The sequence below is a fragment of the Schistocerca serialis genome, chromosome 12, assembly GCF_023864345.2.
Source record: "Schistocerca serialis cubense isolate TAMUIC-IGC-003099 chromosome 12, iqSchSeri2.2, whole genome shotgun sequence".
Taxonomy (NCBI): Eukaryota; Metazoa; Arthropoda; class Insecta; order Orthoptera; family Acrididae; genus Schistocerca; species Schistocerca serialis.
The window spans coordinates 39,736,751-39,755,789 of NC_064649.1; the positions used below are offsets into that span (position 1 = coordinate 39,736,751).

Consider the following 19,039-nt stretch of genomic DNA (forward strand, 5'->3'; position numbering starts at 1 on the left):
GTGCACACACACACACACACACACACACACACACACACACACACACACACACATATCCATCCACACATATACATCCACACATATACATCCACACATATACAGACACAAGCAGACGTCTGTATATGTGTGGATGGATATGTGTGTGTGTGCGCGCGCGAGTGTATGCCCGTCCTTTTTTCCCCCTAAGGTAAGTCTTTCCGCTCCCGGGATTGGAATGACTCCTTACCCTCTCCCTTAAAACCCACATCCTTTCGTCTTTCCCTCTCCTTCCCTCTTTCCTGATGAGGCAACAGTGTTGCGAAAGATTGAATTTTGTGTGTATGTTTGTGTGTCGACCTGCCAGTCACATCATCTTTGTTTTTAGATATATTTTTCCTACGTGGAATGTTTCCCTCTATTATAACCATATCAGTGTTTTGTAGCATATTTTGCATCCAGTTCTATAGAATTTCTTCTACAGAGTAATTTAAAATTATTGATTTATCCATAACTTGCGGGAAAAGGGATACACAACAACAAAAGCATTTAAAGAGTTTGAACTCTCTGAGCAGTTTTGTGGGCTGAAATTAAGTTTTCATTTATGCTACACAGATTCAACGCTGCTTTCCTGCTTTACTGCAGATGGTGCTCTACCAATCTAGATCTGTTTACATCCCTGCTGTGCTTCACCAGACGCCTTTTCTTAATATGCTAGCACAAAAGTCAAGTTAACTACTCACCTATAGTCCGAGGAATCGAGCCGTTTATGAGTGCACAAAAACACCTACAACATCCCAGTGCTTCAGCTCTTTGGCTGCTGCAACTGCCAACTGATTGCTCCGATCTGCACATGCTCAGGTACGCATGGGAATAGCATCATCTTTCCAAGGTGATAAGTGAAAGAGGGTGCCCAAATGTTCTGGAGTGCTTTCTTTATTATGTGCGTGCAGTGGGTACACTGCATCACCATCGGAGTCTAAGTAGATGAGTTATAAGCTCAAATATGCTGCACCTCGTGCCATCAGGAATGTCTGCACCTCTTTCATAGCCACTGAATTCACTTAGCAAGCATATCAAGGAAACAATCACGTCAAACCACAGAGCAGCATAAGTTTCCCTATCCTTACACAGGATATGATTGACAGGCCTTCTTTGATTTTCTTCTTTTAGTAGTGTAAGGTCATTGCCCAGGTGTCAGTTTCCTGAAGAAGTTCCATTGGTGGGGAAGAGAGACCTTGAAAAAATTGCCTTTGGGGATTTCTGACCTATGTCTGGTACAAAACATCAAGCTAATTTGTATAATTGTCAGTAGCCCATATCGTAGAGTGAAAGCCTAGTAACTGTAAACTCAATGGTTCAGATCTCACTACTAGCAACTTTTTTTTACTTTATATAAATTCCATGCGTATTTAAAAAATGTAATGTTTATTGATAAATACCAAATATTAATTTTTAATACAAATATGCTGCTCTGTAGAACTTAAGGGCATGATAAAGTAATGTTACATATTAACAACTAGGAGGAAAGTAATGAGCATGTGTGAGCATGTTGCAACAGGCCTTACAGTCGTGCAAGGGAAGCTTGATGTAATATGAATGACAAGTGGTGCTAGCCCCCCAAAGTTAGAGAGAGAGAGAGAGAGAGAGAGAGAGAGAGAGAGAGAGAGAGGTGTAGCCCAGAAATTTGGTATTGTTCACAGCTTTCTTTCATGTGCATGGGGAGAGTTCTATAAACCAGAGGCACTGCCTGAAGAAGAGTTGGTTGCCCACAGTCAACTACAGCAGCAGATTACCACTATATTGTACAACAGGCAGGAAAGGACTCAAGTCAAACAGCATGTTCAGCTGCAACCACATTTAAAAGGACTGCAAGGCAAGCAATCTCACAATCCACAGTGACACGGTGACTGCATGGGAACAGTCTCTTTGCTCGATCACCAGCACATTGTGTTCCACTGACGTGCGAGCATCAGCAGCAGTATTTGTGATGATACCAAGACAATAGGACCTGAACCAACAAGGGGTGGTGTCATGTGCTCTTCTCAGATTCAGTCTGAGTAGGGATTCTGGATGTACCTTCATATGGTGAGATGAGTGAACACGTAATGCACCCATGCACATTGTCAAACATGACATTTGGTGATCTGGTTGTTACGGTGTGGGGAAGCACAGTACACCCACCAGTCAATGTAATTCTGACACTGCACACTTCCCCACGTGTGTGTGTTCAGGGATGAATTCATCCCTGACTTGCATTTTTTAGGTGACAGTGTGTGACCTCCTGGAAAAACATGCTTGGAATGATACTATAATTGGTGAATGGACTGGCCTGCCCTTAACCACCCTCCCCCCCCCCCCCCTCGACTTAAATCCCACTGACCACATGTGGCATGCATTAGGGAGACCTATTACTGCATGTCCACATGTACGAACAACCATCCGGCAGTAGTCAACTGAGCTGGTGAATGGAACGCCCTACCCCAAAATCTCCTTACCAATTTTGCGGCCAGCATGGGAGCACGTTGCACAGCATGCACTGAGTTCTGTGATGATCACATGCCCTATTAACAACCATGTCCTCCCTGTGCAGGGGCCATTATGAATCACAGTGACTACAGTGTAATTACAGTCTAATTAGAAGTGTCATTTCTGTTTGTCTCACTGTGTATTTCTTTCAGTTACCTTCTGTACTACACCGTATCAGTTGATTTTATGTAAGGTACAATTTTCATTTAGCTGTGTTACTTGACAGTGACACACACTGTGACAGTTTCATTGTTAAGTTTTGCATTCCAAAGTAATACCTTTGTATTTTTAATTAGTGGCTGTTTGATAATAAATTTATGTTTGATACAGACATGCAAAATGCCTTACTTTTTAAATGAGAAGTTATACTCATCAATAATACTGTTTGATTTCCAGAAATAATGTGTTTTGTTTTCTATTTGATTTTTCACATTTTTGCGCCAAATTTTAATTTATTGCAAATTCTTGCATTTTCATGAGATTAGTAATAAAAAAGATTTTTATTAAAAAATTATTATTCAATATTTGTTATTTGACATTTCCATTTGTTGACAAATACAGAGTTTAAAAAAGCAAAAATGTTACTGCTAGAAACGTCCAGAACAGCAACTTTACGATACTTTTGTGCTACACTGTCAGCTACTGGCAATTACGTTAATAAATTTAAGGTGTTTTGTAATGCATCTCAGAAATCATCAAACACAGCTTTTTCATTGTGTTTCAGAGCACTGCATCTTACTGCTTCAGGAAATTGATTTACAGGCACTGACATTGATATCTCATGAAGTATGACAAAATTCAAAGAGGGCAGAGTGGCCCTAATACGCCTTTGTTAGACCCACTGGAGTACTATACTGAATCTAGTGTCTCAGACAACAAGAATGAATTTAGTTTATTTTTGTCGCATGAGGTCTATCATAGCAAAGACACAAATATGTGGCACACCTCTCGCAACATCATCTCACCTGTAGAGTGGGTGCAGATTTCACACTCAGACTGCCACACCACAAACCAAGTGTCAGGTGACTTGGGTACTTGTCCCACCTAATGGCAATAATTTAATAATTTGTCCCATCTGTTTGCAGTTAGTGCTTTAATGTGGGATTTTTTTTTTTTTTTTTTTTTGTGGTTTTAGGGCGCAAAACTTCTATGGTCATTAGCGCCCAGCCCGTGACGTAGAAAACAGGAAAAAAACGAAATTTAAAATCAGCAGCAATGGAAACATAGTCAGAAAATTGGAGAAACTAAAGGCAGAAGGAATGCTTAAAAGTCCACTATAGAAAGGGGTTGGTTGTCCACAAAAAAAAAAGCTTCAAATGACTGACGTCATTTCACTGTCACTAATAAACTGTAGAACGCGGTCAGCTGAGCGCGTGTCATCTGCTAAAATCGACGATAGATCAGGCGATAGCTGTAGACGGGAGCGTAACGGATTAAAATAGGGGCATTCAATTAAAAGGTGTCTGACCGTCCACAGCTGAGAGCAGTGGGGACAGAGTGGGGGAGGATCACCGCTTAAAAGATGTCGATGACTAAAAAGACAATGCCCTATCCGGAGTCGAGCTAAAATTACCTCCTCCCGACGACGCGTTCGGGAGGAAGAGGTCCAAGCGCAAGGAACGGCTTTCACTTGCCGCAATTTATTGTGGGGAAGTGTTGACCAATGCGCATGCCATAAATGAGTAACTTGGCGACATAAACCGCTCCGTAGATCGGTAAACGGAAGAGACTGAAGAGCTGGCCGAGGAAGAGAGACTGCAGCCTTGGCCGCTATATCGGCCGCCTCATTTCCACAGATACCAGCGTGTCCCGGGAGCCAGAGGAACGCCACTGAGACGCCCCCCAGGTGGAGCAAGCGCAGACAGTCCTGAATCCGGTGGACCAGAGGGTGCACAGGGTAAAGAGCTTGGAGACTTAGGAGAGAGCTGAGAGAATCTGAGCAGATTACGTACTGTATCCGCTGATGGCGGCGGATGTAGTGGACAGCCTGGAGAACAGCGTAAAGCTCTGCAGTATAAACCGAACACTGGTCGGGAAGCCGAAAGTGATTTGGGGTGTCGCCAACAATATAGGCACTCCCTACACCTAACGATGTTTTCGAGCCATCGGTGTAAATAAATGTGGCTTCCGTCATTTGTGCACATAGAGCAGCAAATGCCCGACGGTAAACAAGTGTAGGGGTACCATCTTTGGGAAATTGACATAGGTCTCTGAGCAAGTCTATCCGGGGACGGTGCCAAGGCGGTGCTGTACCCCAAGTTGTCAAGAAGGTTTTAGGAAAGCGGAAGGAAAGAGAATGGAGCAGTTGACGGAAGCGGACTCCCGGGGGTAGTAGGGAGGAGGAGCGGCCTGCATACCCGACATCAAAGGAGGCGTCGAAAAAAAGGTTATGGGCTGGATTAGCAGGCATGGAAGACAGATGGCTAGCATAACGACTCAGAAGGACTGCCCGCCGATTGGACAGCGGAGGTTCAGCAGTCTCAGCATAAAGGCTTTCCACAGGGCTGGTGTAAAAAGCTCCAGACACTAAACGTAATCCACGGTGGTGGATAGAGTCGAGACGCCGAAGAATAGACGGCCGAGCAGAGGAGTAGACTATGCTTCCATAATCCAATTTCGAGCGCACTAAGGCGCGATAGAGGCGGAGAAGGACCACCCGGTCCGCTCCCCAAGAGGTACCATTCAGGACACGGAGGGTGTTAAGGGAACGCAGACAGCGAGCCGAAAGATAGGAAACGTGGGAGGACCAGCACAGTTTTCTGTCAAACATAAGACCCAAGAATTTAGCGACGTCGGAAAACGGAAGGTTGACAGGACCTAGATGTAAGGAGGGCGGAAGAAACTCCTTACGTCGCCAAAAATTAACACAAACGGTCTTACTGGGTGAGAAACGGAAGCCGGTTTCGATGCTCCACGAGTAGAGGCGATCGAGACATCCTTGAAGACGTCTTTCAAGAAGGCTGGTCCTTTGAGAACTGTAGTAGATCGCAAAATCGTCCACAAAGAGGGAGCCCGAGACATCAGGAAGGAGACAATCCATAATTGGATTAATGGCGATGGCAAACAGTACAACACTCAGCACGGAGCCCTGGGGTACCCCGTTTTCTTGGGAGAAAGTACGGGAGAGAGTAGTGTTCACCCGCACCCTAAATGTGCGCTCTGCCATAAATTCGCGAAGAAAAAGGGGCAGCCGGCCTCGAAAGCCCCAAGAGAACAGTGTGCGGAGGATGCCTGTCCTCCAACAGGTATCGTACGCTCTCTCCAGATCAAAAAATATTGCTACCGTTTGGCGTTTCCGGAGAAAATTGTTCATGATATAAGTGGAGAGAGCAACAAGATGGTCAACAGCAGAACGATGCTTTCGGAATCCGCATTGGGCTGGTGTTAAAAGACTGCGGGACTCCAGCCACCAAGCTAAACGGTAATTCACCATACGCTCCAAAACCTTACAGACACTACTCGTGAGAGAAATGGGGCGATAGCTAGAGGGGAGATGTTTGTCCTTTCCAGGTTTCGGAACGGGAACGACAATAGCTTCCTGCCATCGCCTGGGAAAGGTACTGTCGGTCCAAATTCGATTATAAAGGCGAAGGAGGTGACGCAGGCTATGGGTTGATAAATGCAGCAACATTTGGACATGGATACCATCCGGTCCTGGGGCGGAGGAGCGAGAAGAAGAGAGGGCATGTTGGAGTTCGCGCATGGAGAAAACAGTATTGTAGCTTTCGCGATTTTGAGAGGAGAAAGCAAGATGCCGCACTTCTGCTGCACGTTTCTTCGGGAGAAACGCTGGCGGGTAATTTGAAGAGCTCGAAATCTCAGCAAAGTGCTGACCCAATGAGTTAGAAATTGCGACGGGGTCCACTAAGGTATCATGCGCGACAGTGAGCCCAGAGACCGGGGAGAAACTAGGCGCGCCTGAGAACCGTCGAAGCCGACTCCAAACTTCCGAGGAGGGAGTGAAGTTGTTAAATGAGCTAGTAAAGAATTTCCAGCTTGCCTTCTTGCTATCGCGGATGACGCGACGGCATCGCGCACGGAGCTGCTTATATCGGATACAGTTGGCCAAAGTTGGATGGTGACGGAAAATGCGAAGAGCACGTCGCCGCTCACGTATTGCGTCACGGCAGGCCTCGTTCCACCAAGGAACTGGAGGGCGCCGGGGCAATTCGGAGGTGCGTGGTATTGAACGTTCCGCAGCTGTGAGAATAACGTCGGTAAAATGTGTGACCTCATCGTCGACGCTGGGAAAGCGACGGTCATCGAATGTCGCTAGAGACGAAAAAAGTGTCCAATCGGCTTGGGCAAACTTCCAGCGTCGCGAGCGCATATATGGCAGTTGAGGCTGCAGTCGAAGAACACATGGAAAGTGGTCACTCGAGTGTGTATCATCAAGGGCGAACCATTCGAAGCGCCGAGCTAGCGGAACAGTACCGACCGCAAGGTCCAAATGGGATAAATTTGCCGTGGAGGCAGACAAAAATGTAGGGACCCCAGTGTTGAGGCAGACTAGATCCGCTTGGTGGAAGACGTCTAGCAATAGTGAGCCACGTGGACAAGGATGTGGAGATCCCCAAAGCGGGTGGTGGGCATTGAAGTCCCCAACCAGCAAATAGGGGGGTGGAAGCTGATCAAGAAGATGAAGGAGATCAGCTCGTGCCATTGGTGTAGACGATGGAATGTATACCGTACAAAGAGAGAACGTGTATCCAGAAACGGAAAGACGGACGGCGACAGCTTGGAAGGAAGTGTTTAAGGGGATTGGGTGATAATGGAGAGTATCATGGAGCAGAATCATGAGTCCTCCATGGGCTGGAGTGCCTTCAACTGAGGGGAGGTCGTATCGGACGGACTGAAAATGAGGGAGAACAAAGCGGTCATGGGGACGCAGCTTTGTTTCCTGAAGACAGAAGATGACCGGCGAGTAGGATCGTAAGAGGATCGACAATTCCTCCCGATTGGCGTGAATGCCGCGGATATTCCAGTGGATAATGGACATAGGGTGAACAGAAAATGGAGGAACGGCACCAAGGGTGCTGTCAACTCAACGACTGCTCAGAGCTTGCGACCGACAGCATGGAATGGCATTCAGTCGAAGGCAGAAGATCCTGATCCATAGGTTGGTCAGGAGCAGCTCCTGCCACCAACGATCGGCCAGTTGACCGGCCACCAACAGTGCGCCTCGGCGACACAGAAGATGGCCGAGGGCGATTTCCGCCAGGTGGTGCTGTAGATGGGACACGCCTTGGCGGAGAAGGAGAGGAACTGTGTTTCTTCGTAGCCTTCTTGGAGGTATGTTTAGATGAAGGAGGAACCGATGGTTGTGAAGTTGCAGTACGTAAAAACTCTTCACGAGAATGCTCTTTTTTTGTAGACTTGGCGTCTGACTTTTGGGCTCGAGATTTAGCAGAACCCGACGAAGGGTGAGCCATAGAGTGGGCAGGCGAAAGAGGTGAGGTTGAACGGGCGATCTTTGCGCTGGCCGATCTGACGACCGTGGTACTAAATGTGAGGTCGCAAGTCTGCGTGGCCGCCTCCTTTGTTGGCCAAGAAGAAGCAAGGACAGCGCTGTATTTTCCTTTCTGAGGCACGGTGGGCTGTCGACTGGCGAGTAACTTTCGAGCAGCAAAGGTCGACACCTTTTCCTTCACTCTTATTTCCTGGATCAGCTTTTCGTCCTTAAAAACAGGGCAATCTCGAGAGGAAGCAGCGTGGTCACCCATACAGTTGATGCAGCGAGGGGATGGAGGTGGACAAGCACCCTCATGGGCATCCCTGCCACACGTAACACATTTGGCCGGATTGGAACAGGACTGGCTGGTGTGATTAAACCGCTGACATCGATAGCAACGCGTAGGGTTTGGGACATAAGGGCGAACGGAAATTATCTCATAGCCTGCTTTGATTTTTGATGGGAGTTGAACTTTGTCAAAAGTCAAGAAGACAGTGCGGGTTGGAATGATGTTCGAGTCAACCCTTTTCATAACCCGATGAACAGCGGTGACGCCCTGGTCAGACAGGTAGTGCTGAATTTCTTCGTCAGACAATCCATCGAGGGAGCGTGTATAAACGACTCCACGCGAGGAATTTAAGGTACGGTGCGGTTCCACCCGGACAGGGAAGGTGTGGAGCAGAGAAGTACGCAGCAATTTTTGAGCCTGGAGGGCACTGTGTGTTTCTAACAACAGGGTACCATTCCGTAATCTGGAACAAGACTTTACAGGACCCGCAATTGCGTCGACACCTTTCTGAATAATGAAAGGGTTGACCGTGGAAAAGTCGTGACCTTCGTCAGACCGAGAAACAACAAGGAACTGTGGCAACGATGGAAGAACCGTCTGTGGCTGAGACTCAGTGAACTTACCTTTGTGAGCAGACATAGTGGAAGGTGAGGAAACCATTGCGGAAGAATCCCCCATGATTACCGGCGTCTCCGATGGCGCGCTCCTCCCTTGTGGGGGCCCTCACCGAGGGCACACCCGCCTTAGGTGATTGTTCACACCTCAGGTCACACCTCCCGACATACGGACGGAGGGACCAATCGGCACTTTCGGAAGGTATCAGCTCGGGTAATCACCCCTCCCTGGGCCTGGCCTTTACCAGGGGGTACGTACGTGTCCTACCTGTCTACCCGGGGCGGGGAATTACGCGTTACCCCGTCACCGGCTACGCATGGAAGTGCGTGGGTCGGCCTTCAGACACGCACAGGGAGGAAGAAAGGGAAAGGAAAGAAGAGGGGGTCTCAAACGCCGCAGCGGAGAAAAGGGTAAAGAGAAGAGGTAAGGAAAGGAGATGGACAAAGGAAGGAAGAAGACATACAAGCAAGGAAGAAGAAGAATGCGGTACATTTACAAGCGTCCGTCTCCGGACGTAGGCGCAAACCATACTCCCAGAGGGGGAGAAAGTGAAGGAAAGAGCAAGAGGTGAGGGGGGGGGGGGGTGAAGACAGGGGATGGGGAAGGATGCGGAAAGGGAAGGTATGCAGCCCGGAAAGGAAGGAAGGCCACATTAGCTCGGGGCCCCGTGCTCGCTACGCACGTATCCACAAAAGAGTTGTGGATCCCCTGGGGGGGCTTTAATGTGAGATGTATGTACTAAAAGAGTACAACTGCACATCCATCACAGTACAATGGCACAGTGTGTGAAGATAACAGAAAGCAGAACTTTGAGGCTGCAAGCACACTGATTGAAAAAAAGGCTTGCAATTCTCTTCCATAGCAGTATTCTAGCATATCCATGTTTGTATCATGTACAATAACTGAGCCAATAAAGAACCTTACAACTGCACAAATTGAAGTTAAGAGTCAAGTTCAGATGCCCCACATTTTTTTATGAAGTACAATTTCTATGAAATTAAATTTCCATGAGGAAAAATCAATGGTGTTAAAATACATGACAGTACAAGGGGATGTTGTGTTTCATACACAGTTACAGCACGAGTACATTGCTGACAAGTGAGATGCAGTGTAATCTGTGATAAGCCATGTAGTGCACACAGTTAAAACGTGACTGCTACACTGAATCTAATAAGGGACACCAGGGAAAGAATGTTGGTGTGATCACTTACATCTATCTTTTGTGGCTTTACATCCGTCAGCACATGCATACATTGCTGAGAGAGAGAGAGAGAGAGAGAGAGAGAGAGAGAGAGAGAGAGAGAGAGAGAGAGGGGGGGGGGGGGGGGGGGAGGGAGGTCTGCCTACACAACAACTATTCTGTCACACAGGAAAGGTGACCAAAACCTGCTTTCAGAATCTCAGATCATTCAGCAGATTCTCAGTTTCCTAAATAAAAATGAAAAATGCTGTAAGTTTAAGTCCACCTACACAACACAATTACTTATACATTCCACCCTGGATTTTCCGTTGTTTGATTTTACTTGTGCTTCTGTTACAGTTCCCAACGTATCTTTAAACAATTGTGTGACCTGTGTGGAAGATCTTGATTTAACGAGTCTTTGTGTAGGACACACAATCTTTATGGAGACCTATGTTTGTCTATCCCATTAAAAAAGGGGTGTCTAATTAATCTGTGGCTTGAATGACAGCCCAGATGCTCTTTAACTGCAATTGTCTATTTCATGAAAGGACACTGGATGTTCAGTAGGCCAGAACCTGACATTTTGTTTATTGACTATGCCATTAGCGCGGATGTATGCTTTGTCAGAGAACCAGACATTGTGCATGAATCCTCCTCCCCCCTGAATTACTCAAGCAGCGAAGTTACACATGTCTTCTTTCTGCTGATCAAGAAGAGTATGGAGCTCTGTCATTTTGTATGGGTATAAATGAAGTCTGGATGAAGAATTTGCTGTACAGAGATACAGGTTATTACAAGTTCAGCTGTGGTTCTCACAGCTTCCACATTTTCTTGTGATCAGATTTGAGACACACATTTCCTATTGTTTTCAAATTGCTGATACAACTTGCAGATTTTTTTCGGCAGCAACGCACCTTGCGTTAAAACGTTGACAGAAATATCTCTGTGTAATAATCCATATTCTCTTGCTTCTATTTTCTGGCTTTCTGTTGAGCAGTCAGTGGTCCCTTGTCTGACATTTAATGAACTGCTCTGAACCGAGTCCTAGAGAACTCTCCAGGAACCACTACACATTGACCAGTGTTTACAAATATGTTGCTTCGCTAGAACTGTGAAATAAATATCAAATGGTTCAACATCTCCTACAGCATGCTGTAGGTCTGTTACATCTGATATGGAAAAAAATTTCTCTTATCCCCTGAAATTACTCTTTCCATAACAACATTATACCAATTACCTAAAACTCCCTCATGCATTAAAAAACAAAGGCATGTTTTCTAATGAGCTACTTATTACAAGAACCTTATTTAGCTTAGAAAGTTCCACTGATCAAAGCAGTGGTTTGCAGCGCACATGCCAAAGGCTACAGGGAAACTATTTTGAAGTGCTAAGAGTTTGTTGTCACAGACTCATCTCAGTTATTACAGCATACAATAAATTAAGAAAAGTAACTAAAAAACTGTAATAGTTTTTAAAACTGGCATGCAATTACACTATGTTTCTGTTCTCCTCCCCAAATCCATCTAACCTCATTCCAGTGTCGTCTGTACTCTTCATTAAGACTTAATGTACAACAGAAAATATATCACAACAAAGTTAACTGCCTGTGAGAAGAACCACTACCTCAAAATGTAACAAACCATAGTGTGATAAGTTTCAAACAACATTACTTCACTTTTAAACCCGCAGATTTGTTACTAGATACATGCATTTCAAAACCTACATGGCAATCAACATCTAGTGAGACCCATAAAGTTATGTGACAATGTGCAACATTGGTGCATAGTGCCAGTCAATCTTATATGAATCACCAGCTATTTTCTAACTTTGAAAAAGCTGTGCAGTGAAAACTACCATAACCTTGTTTTATTTGTTTTGTGACTAAGCACTTATAAAATCGTAATAAATGTACTTACTCCCAAATGGAAGTTGGAGGGGAAAAAGAGGGACAGATTTATTTTACTTCTGCTTTAAATTACTATAGCAAATTCTAAAGACAAATAAAGGACAAAAGGCTTATGATGAAAATTCACTAAATAAACTTACTGACAATGTAAAAGCTTTTTAAACAATTCATAAGGGGGTAAATTGTGTCATATATTGAACGACTTTAGAATACAGTAAATCAGAATGGCAGTCTGAGACCTTATCTTTACGAAAACTAGCAGGGATTGACTATGCATTAAGGAGCATAAAAACTGAAAATTCATCTAGCAAAAGATATGGCTTTAGCAAGCACAAGCATGTGAGGAGACTTTCATAAATGAATCAACAATAAGGTTAATCCACTGATAGCAGGCCTAATAGCCCTGTGGAGTTTTATGAACCATCGGTGGGGTGGCTTGCTTGCCTCAGTGATACCGATAGCCACACCATCAGTACAACCACAACAGAGGGTTGCATGTTGAGAGGAACTTGTGGTTCCTGAACAGGGGCGGCAGCAGCCTTTTCAGTAGTTGCAGGGCAACAGTCTGGATGATTGACTGATCTGGCTTTGTAACTTTACCCAGAAAGGTCTTGCTGTTCTGGTACTGTGAACAGCTGAAAATAAGGGAAAATTATAGCCATAATTTTTCCTGGAGACATGCAGTTCTATTGTATGGTTAAATGATGATGGTGTCCTCCTGGTTAAAATATTCCAGAGGTAAAATAGTGCTCCTTTCAGGCGTATGGGTGGTACTTTTCAGGAAGATGATGTCATCAGGAGAAACAAACCTGGCATGCTACAGATCGGAATGTTACATCCCTTAATCGGGCAGGTAGGTTAGAACATTTAAAACAGCAAATACAAAGTCCAACAGGGGTCATAAAGGAGTGCATTTTATAATGAATAACAAAATAACAATGCAGGTTAGCTACTATGACCAGCACAGTGAATGCATTATCATAACCAAGATAGACATGAAGCCCTCGGCTACCACAGTAGTGCAAGTTTGTATGCCAACAAGCTCCACAGATGAATAGATTGAAGATATATATATATATATATATGATGAAATGAAAAATTATTCAGACAGGTAAAGAAGGTGAAAATTTAATTGTGATGGGGGGGGACAGAAATTTGATGGTAGGAAAATAAAGAGAAGGAAAAATAGTAAGTGAATATGGCATGGGGAAAAGGAATCTAAGAGGAACGCACCTGGTAGAATTTTGCACAGAGCATAATTTCATCATCACTAACACTTGGTTCAAGAATCATAAGAGAAGGCTGAATATGTGGAAGAGACCTGGAGACACCAGAGGGTTTCAGATTGGTTATATAACAGAGTTTTAGGAACCAGATTTTAAATTCTAAGACATTTTTAAGGTAGAAGTGGACTGACCACAATTTATTGGTTATGAACAGTACATTAAAACTGAAGAAACTGCAAAAAGGTAGAAAATTAAGATGAGACCTGGATAAGTTGAAAGAACCATAGGTTGAGAGCTTTAGGGCGAGCATTATGGAATGGTTGACTAGGATATGGGAAAGGAACACAGTAGAAGACAAATGGATAGATTTTAGCAATGAAATAGTGAAGGCAGCAGAGGTTCACACAAGTAAAAAGACAAAGCCTAGTACAAATCCTTTGATAACGCAAGAAATATTGGGCTTGAGAACGTGTGTAAGGGTTTAGAAGCATGTTACACTAAGGGAAAGATAGAAAAGAATTTGACAGTGCTCTAAAAGATCTAAATTGAAACAAGGCCCTGGGAGTAGAGGATATTCCATCAGAATTACTGATAGTGTTGGGAGAGCCACCCATTACAAAACTTTTCCATGTGGTGTGCAAAATGTAGGAGACAGGCAAAATACCCTCAGACTTCAAGAAGAATGTAGTAATTCCAATTCCAAAAAACGCAGTTGCTGACAGGTGTGAAAATTAGAAAACTACAGTTTATCAAGTCATGGTTACAAAATACTAACATGAATTCTTTACAGAAGAAGCTGACCTCGGGGAAGATCAGTTTGGATTCCAGAGAAATATAGGACCACATGAGGCAAAATTGAGCCTCCAACTTATCTTAGAAGATTGGTTAAGGAAAAGCAAACCTTCATTTATAGCATTTGTAGACTTAGAGAAAGGTTTTGACAATGATGACTGGAACACTCTCTGCCTGTCACCAAGTTTACTCAATATGTACACTGAACAAGCAGTAAAAGAAACCAAAGAAAAAATTTGGGGGAGAAGAAATAAAAACAGACGATTGCTAATTGCAATTCTGTCAGATACAGCAAACGATTTGGAAGAGCACTTGAATGGAATGGACAGTGTCTTCAAAGGCAGATAAAAAAATTATCAACAACAGAAAAACAAGGATAATGGTATGTATTTGAATTAAATCAAGCGATGCTAAGGGAATCATATTAGGAAATGTGACAAAGTAGTTGATGAGGTTTGCTATTTGGGCAGCAAAATAACCAATGATGGCTGCAGTAGAGAATATAAAATGTGGACAGGCAATAGCAAGAAAAGGATTTCTGAAGAAGAGAAATTTTTTAACATTGAATATAGATTTAAGTGTGAGGAACTGTTTTCTGAAGGTATTTGTCTGGAGTGTACCCATGTACAGAAGTAAAACAGACAATAAACAGTTTACAAAAGAAGAGAATAGAGGCTATCGAAATATAGTGCTACAGAAGTATGCTGAAGATTAGATGGGTCAATCACATGATAAATCAGGAAGAACTGAATAGAACTGAGAAGGCAAGAAATTTGTGGTGCAACCCAAATAGAAGAAGGGATCGGTTGACAGAACACATTCTGAGACAAAGGGATCACCAATTTAGTATTGTAGGGGAAGCATTGGGGGAGGGGGAGATGAAAAATCGAGGGGATCAAGAGATGAATACAGTAACCAGATTCAAAAAAGATTGTAGACTGCAGTAGTTACTCGGAGATGACGAAGCTCATTCACGATGGAGTAGTGTGGAGAGCTGCATAAAACCAGTCTTCAAAATGAAGAGCACAACAACATACTTTATCCTCATTTAGAGAAAAACACAACATACATTGTGAGAATAATATTGGGAAAGTTTTAGCAGCAGTAAATACAGATTCAATTCAGATGGGACATGCTACTGAAATAATCACTAACTGTTTTGGATCAGAATTATTTGCTTTATGTCTCAAGCAATCACTATGCTGGTTAGAAGGTTTGTGGTGAAGTTATTCATCTCTAGTGCTGCAACTTACACAGTGCTCTACACTGATAATGTCATCAACAAAAAAAATCTATCCTTCAAACCTTTAAAGGTGTCAAAAAATGAAATATCTAAAGAGAATAAATTACAAACTTCACATTTCTGAAAAAATTATACTGGCACTGTTTTGCAAACTAATGATAGTAAATTATATGCCACTTTCTAAGAAACTTCAATGTCTTTGTTGATTTTTGCTTTTTTTCTGTAAGCCATCACCTAATATTTTCTACTTTGCCTTCCTTCTGCAAGTCACTGTATCTTCGGGTTTCTTGAATCATATACAGATATTGGGAATACTGTATGTCTTACAGACAATGAGAATACTGTATGTCAATGGCAACAATGTTTTCTCCGTTCCAAAGTATCAATACTTCTAAAAATACTGCAATCCACAATACCTAAATATTTACTGACTACTTTTCTATAAATACCACTGATTCCCCAAACATTCATTTTGGTTATCACACACATCAGCAACATAAAAATCTATTTTGCCTACATAGAGTACAGACATCAACATACATACATACATACATACATAAAGGGTGAGTATTTTAATACTGCACTACAATCTGCACCGATATTCCACAGTAGTCAACTTTACAAAAGAAGGAGTTAAACAACGTATATGCAAGCACTCCGAACATTAAGTACAAAAGACACTGCCAGCACCAGAGTTCATCCTTCCTTCAAAATTTTCAGCTTTGAGGCATTCATCAAAAAGTAAAATGTACACAAAAATTAGGAATTAATATATTTCCAGGTTGTCAAATCTCAAAAACTGATAAATTCTTAAAGTCTATCTCTGTAAGTAAACAAGCTGCAACTGTATTTTAAACAAGGATATTTCCTCCCTCCCCCCCCCCCCCCCTCTCTCTCTCTCTCTCTCTCTCTCTCTCTCTCTCTCTCTCTCTCTCTCTAATGAACTCTGTGCTGGCAGTCTCTCAAATATAAAACTAGGTTGTACAAATGCAAAGTGGACATACTCCATTTCCAAATACCATGAATGCTTTTCAATACATGGATCGAACTGCGACATTCACTAAAACGACAACACACAATACAAAACAGGGCTGTGATGTGAGCTGGATCACTGTATTGTGAGTGAGTTCCACGTTTGGACTCTACAAGATTATAGAAAAAAATTCTGAAGTCACCACGCAATACTGAGACATTCTGGGGTAACAGCTCATCTCGCTACAATGGGTTATCTGCCAGGCAATTTGTTAAAACATAACACACCTGTAATTGAGATCTTTATCAAATATATGGCCAGCAGTTGCAGCAGATAAGGATTTCCACAGAATGCCACTTCTGGATTTGAAGGGCTTAACATTTTTGTATAACTAAATTTCTATCAAATAAACATCAGAATAGGGTCTTCAACATCCTTCAATTAATGAAACAATCACAGCACAAACCTTATCTGCTGCAACACTCAACTGAACAAGATAAACTTTATTTCTCCCCAGTTAAATTCATCAGTCACAAAAGACACTGAAGTGTTAGTATTCAAATAAGGTGTCATGCAATATTTTGTTATTTGAAGAATCCTTTACACAAACAGGAATTAAGTTACACACATCAATTAATAGAACAACAAGTAAAAAAATGATTTATTACTGAAGTGGCATAGACCTGTGATAAAAACCTCAGTACAAATTGACAGAATATTACATGTTACTGAATATTCCTGCTTATGCCATAAATTGAAATTACTGTTTGTCTTTACAATATTCGATAACTGAGCCTGTTTTACAGAATTTAAAGAAAAATACTGCTGTGTTTGTCAGTTGTCATTCTAATATTTACTATCAAAGTGATTTAAAACCTTTAAGCTTAGCCCTTTGTTCTTTGCTTATCACAATATAACACCGTGTGATCCAAGTTCAAATGAAAGAAGCTTTCATTACAAAATGACAGTATAATCTTTATGAAAATGTTAGTGTCAATGTTGACTGCCTAATCCCTGTAATCCCAGAACCTGTCGAGATGCATAATCCTTACCGCTTTATCTCTCACTCCCAAACACTTATCAGATAACATTTTATGAATTTCTGGGAACTTCTAATGTAACATTATTAACATGCCTCAAGTAAGCTCTAGCATACTGAGCTGCATGCAGCCATATTTGTCAACAACAAGAAAGACTCACCACTTTAAGCCAAGCCCTATCATTACATAATCCCTCAATTTCACAGTCTGCAAAACATATGGCATGTCCCATTCTTATATTAAACCATCCAAAATTACCCATTTTCAGCACCCAATAACTTGAGAAATCCTAAACTAAAAACACTATCTTATATGTCTGGAACAACACCAATTTGAACTTATCTGAGTATAGTGACCCAAATATTCTCAAACATGAAACATTATAAATTTTGCAGACTTTTGAAAATTTAAAAATGTTCTGGCTATGGAAATAAGGTTTATTTTTTGAAAGTATAAAGAAAGAAAACATCAAAAATTCCATTTTACCTCATCGAAGAACACTTGGGTCTTCCTCAAGATGTGCTTCAATTCTGTGAGTTCAAGGAAGTTCCGCTTCAGAGCCTCTGCATTCTGATTCACTTCACTCAGCTCATTCTCCAGCTTTTCAAATGTTGCCTGAAATGTGGTAAAAACTATTAAAGTGTCTTCAAACAACATAGTTTCAAAAGAAACACACTGAACTGAAATATGAAAGTCCTCAAACACTGACAGCAGCAGTAATAATAAGGATAAGCAGTTTATTATTAAAGAAACATTTCAAGTGCCTTTGAATGAAACTCAAAATCATGTGCAACGAATGAGACTGCACAGTCTACAGACAAATTATGCAGAACAAATGAAACTGCATATTCTACATAATCCACCAGATTATAGTAATCTTTAGAACTCTAAGATTCTGAGTTACATATTGGATTTTAAATTTTCAATCAGCACCTTATTCACTGAACACGATTCTGAGCATCATTCAAAGGCATGACATATGTTTCTTTGATTTTTGTTACTTCTGGACCCATCATTTCACAAAGCATTTGACATTTCAGTTTTCTTTACTGACAGTTAACTATCACACCACTGTAAAAGAGCTACACCTCAAAGAGGTGGATTTTTTGACACTTGCAGCTGTTTGTGAAATATTTCAATTTTGTCTCAAATTGTTAATCAAGTTTTTCTTAGTTATCTCAATTAATTCCATACATTTAAACCATTTTCTGTAAAACTTGACCCCACACTGGTCAATTTAACCCCTCATTTATCCATTTCCATTTCTGCTTGGCTATGAAAATTCAGGAAAAGTCCACTGTGTAATTTTCCCTCAAATCACTAAGTTTTTCTTAATTACCCTGATTACTTTCAAGCAATTAAATTTTCTTTTGTGTCACTATAGCTCACACTGGTTTTTGTGATCAATTGGTCCTACCTCAGGAGGAGGAAATCTGCCATCCCTTTTTAAACTTCTGCAACCTATCCTTCTCCCCTGCCTGAGGAACAATATTTTGTTTACTTCAATAACTTTTGCTGCTACATTTCTAATGTGGTGAAAATTTCCGTGTGTGCCTCTCACAAGGTGACCTTAACGACAGACTGGCACTCTTCTATTTTCTTCATTACAAATTAAAGCAGCAGCCCTGCTAATGACCAAATTCCTGAACCAAGAGGTGGCAGAAAGTAGCAAACAACCTGGCAGCTGCAGCAAATCAGTGTGTTGGAAGATCTCCCGAGAGTCGTGTACCTGTGATAATGGTACCAGAGGTACCTGATCTGTCATTGCTCGTCCACCTGACTGCAAGTGCCGTGTCGATGATAGATTTAGACATC

At 42.3% G+C, this 19,039-nt stretch overlaps 1 protein-coding gene across 4 annotated transcripts in view; it reads right to left on the reverse strand.

The window, feature by feature from the left end:
• LOC126428452 (V-type proton ATPase 116 kDa subunit a 1) overlaps nt 1-19,039 on the reverse strand; it is a 123,216-nt gene that overhangs the window by 79,520 nt on the left and 24,657 nt on the right. For all 4 annotated transcript variants that reach the window (XM_050090388.1, XM_050090390.1, XM_050090389.1 and 1 more), the window contains exon 3: nt 17,711-17,839. In XM_050090388.1, coding sequence (XP_049946345.1) covers nt 17,711-17,839 — 129 coding nt within the window. The remainder of the gene's footprint in view (nt 1-17,710; nt 17,840-19,039) is intronic.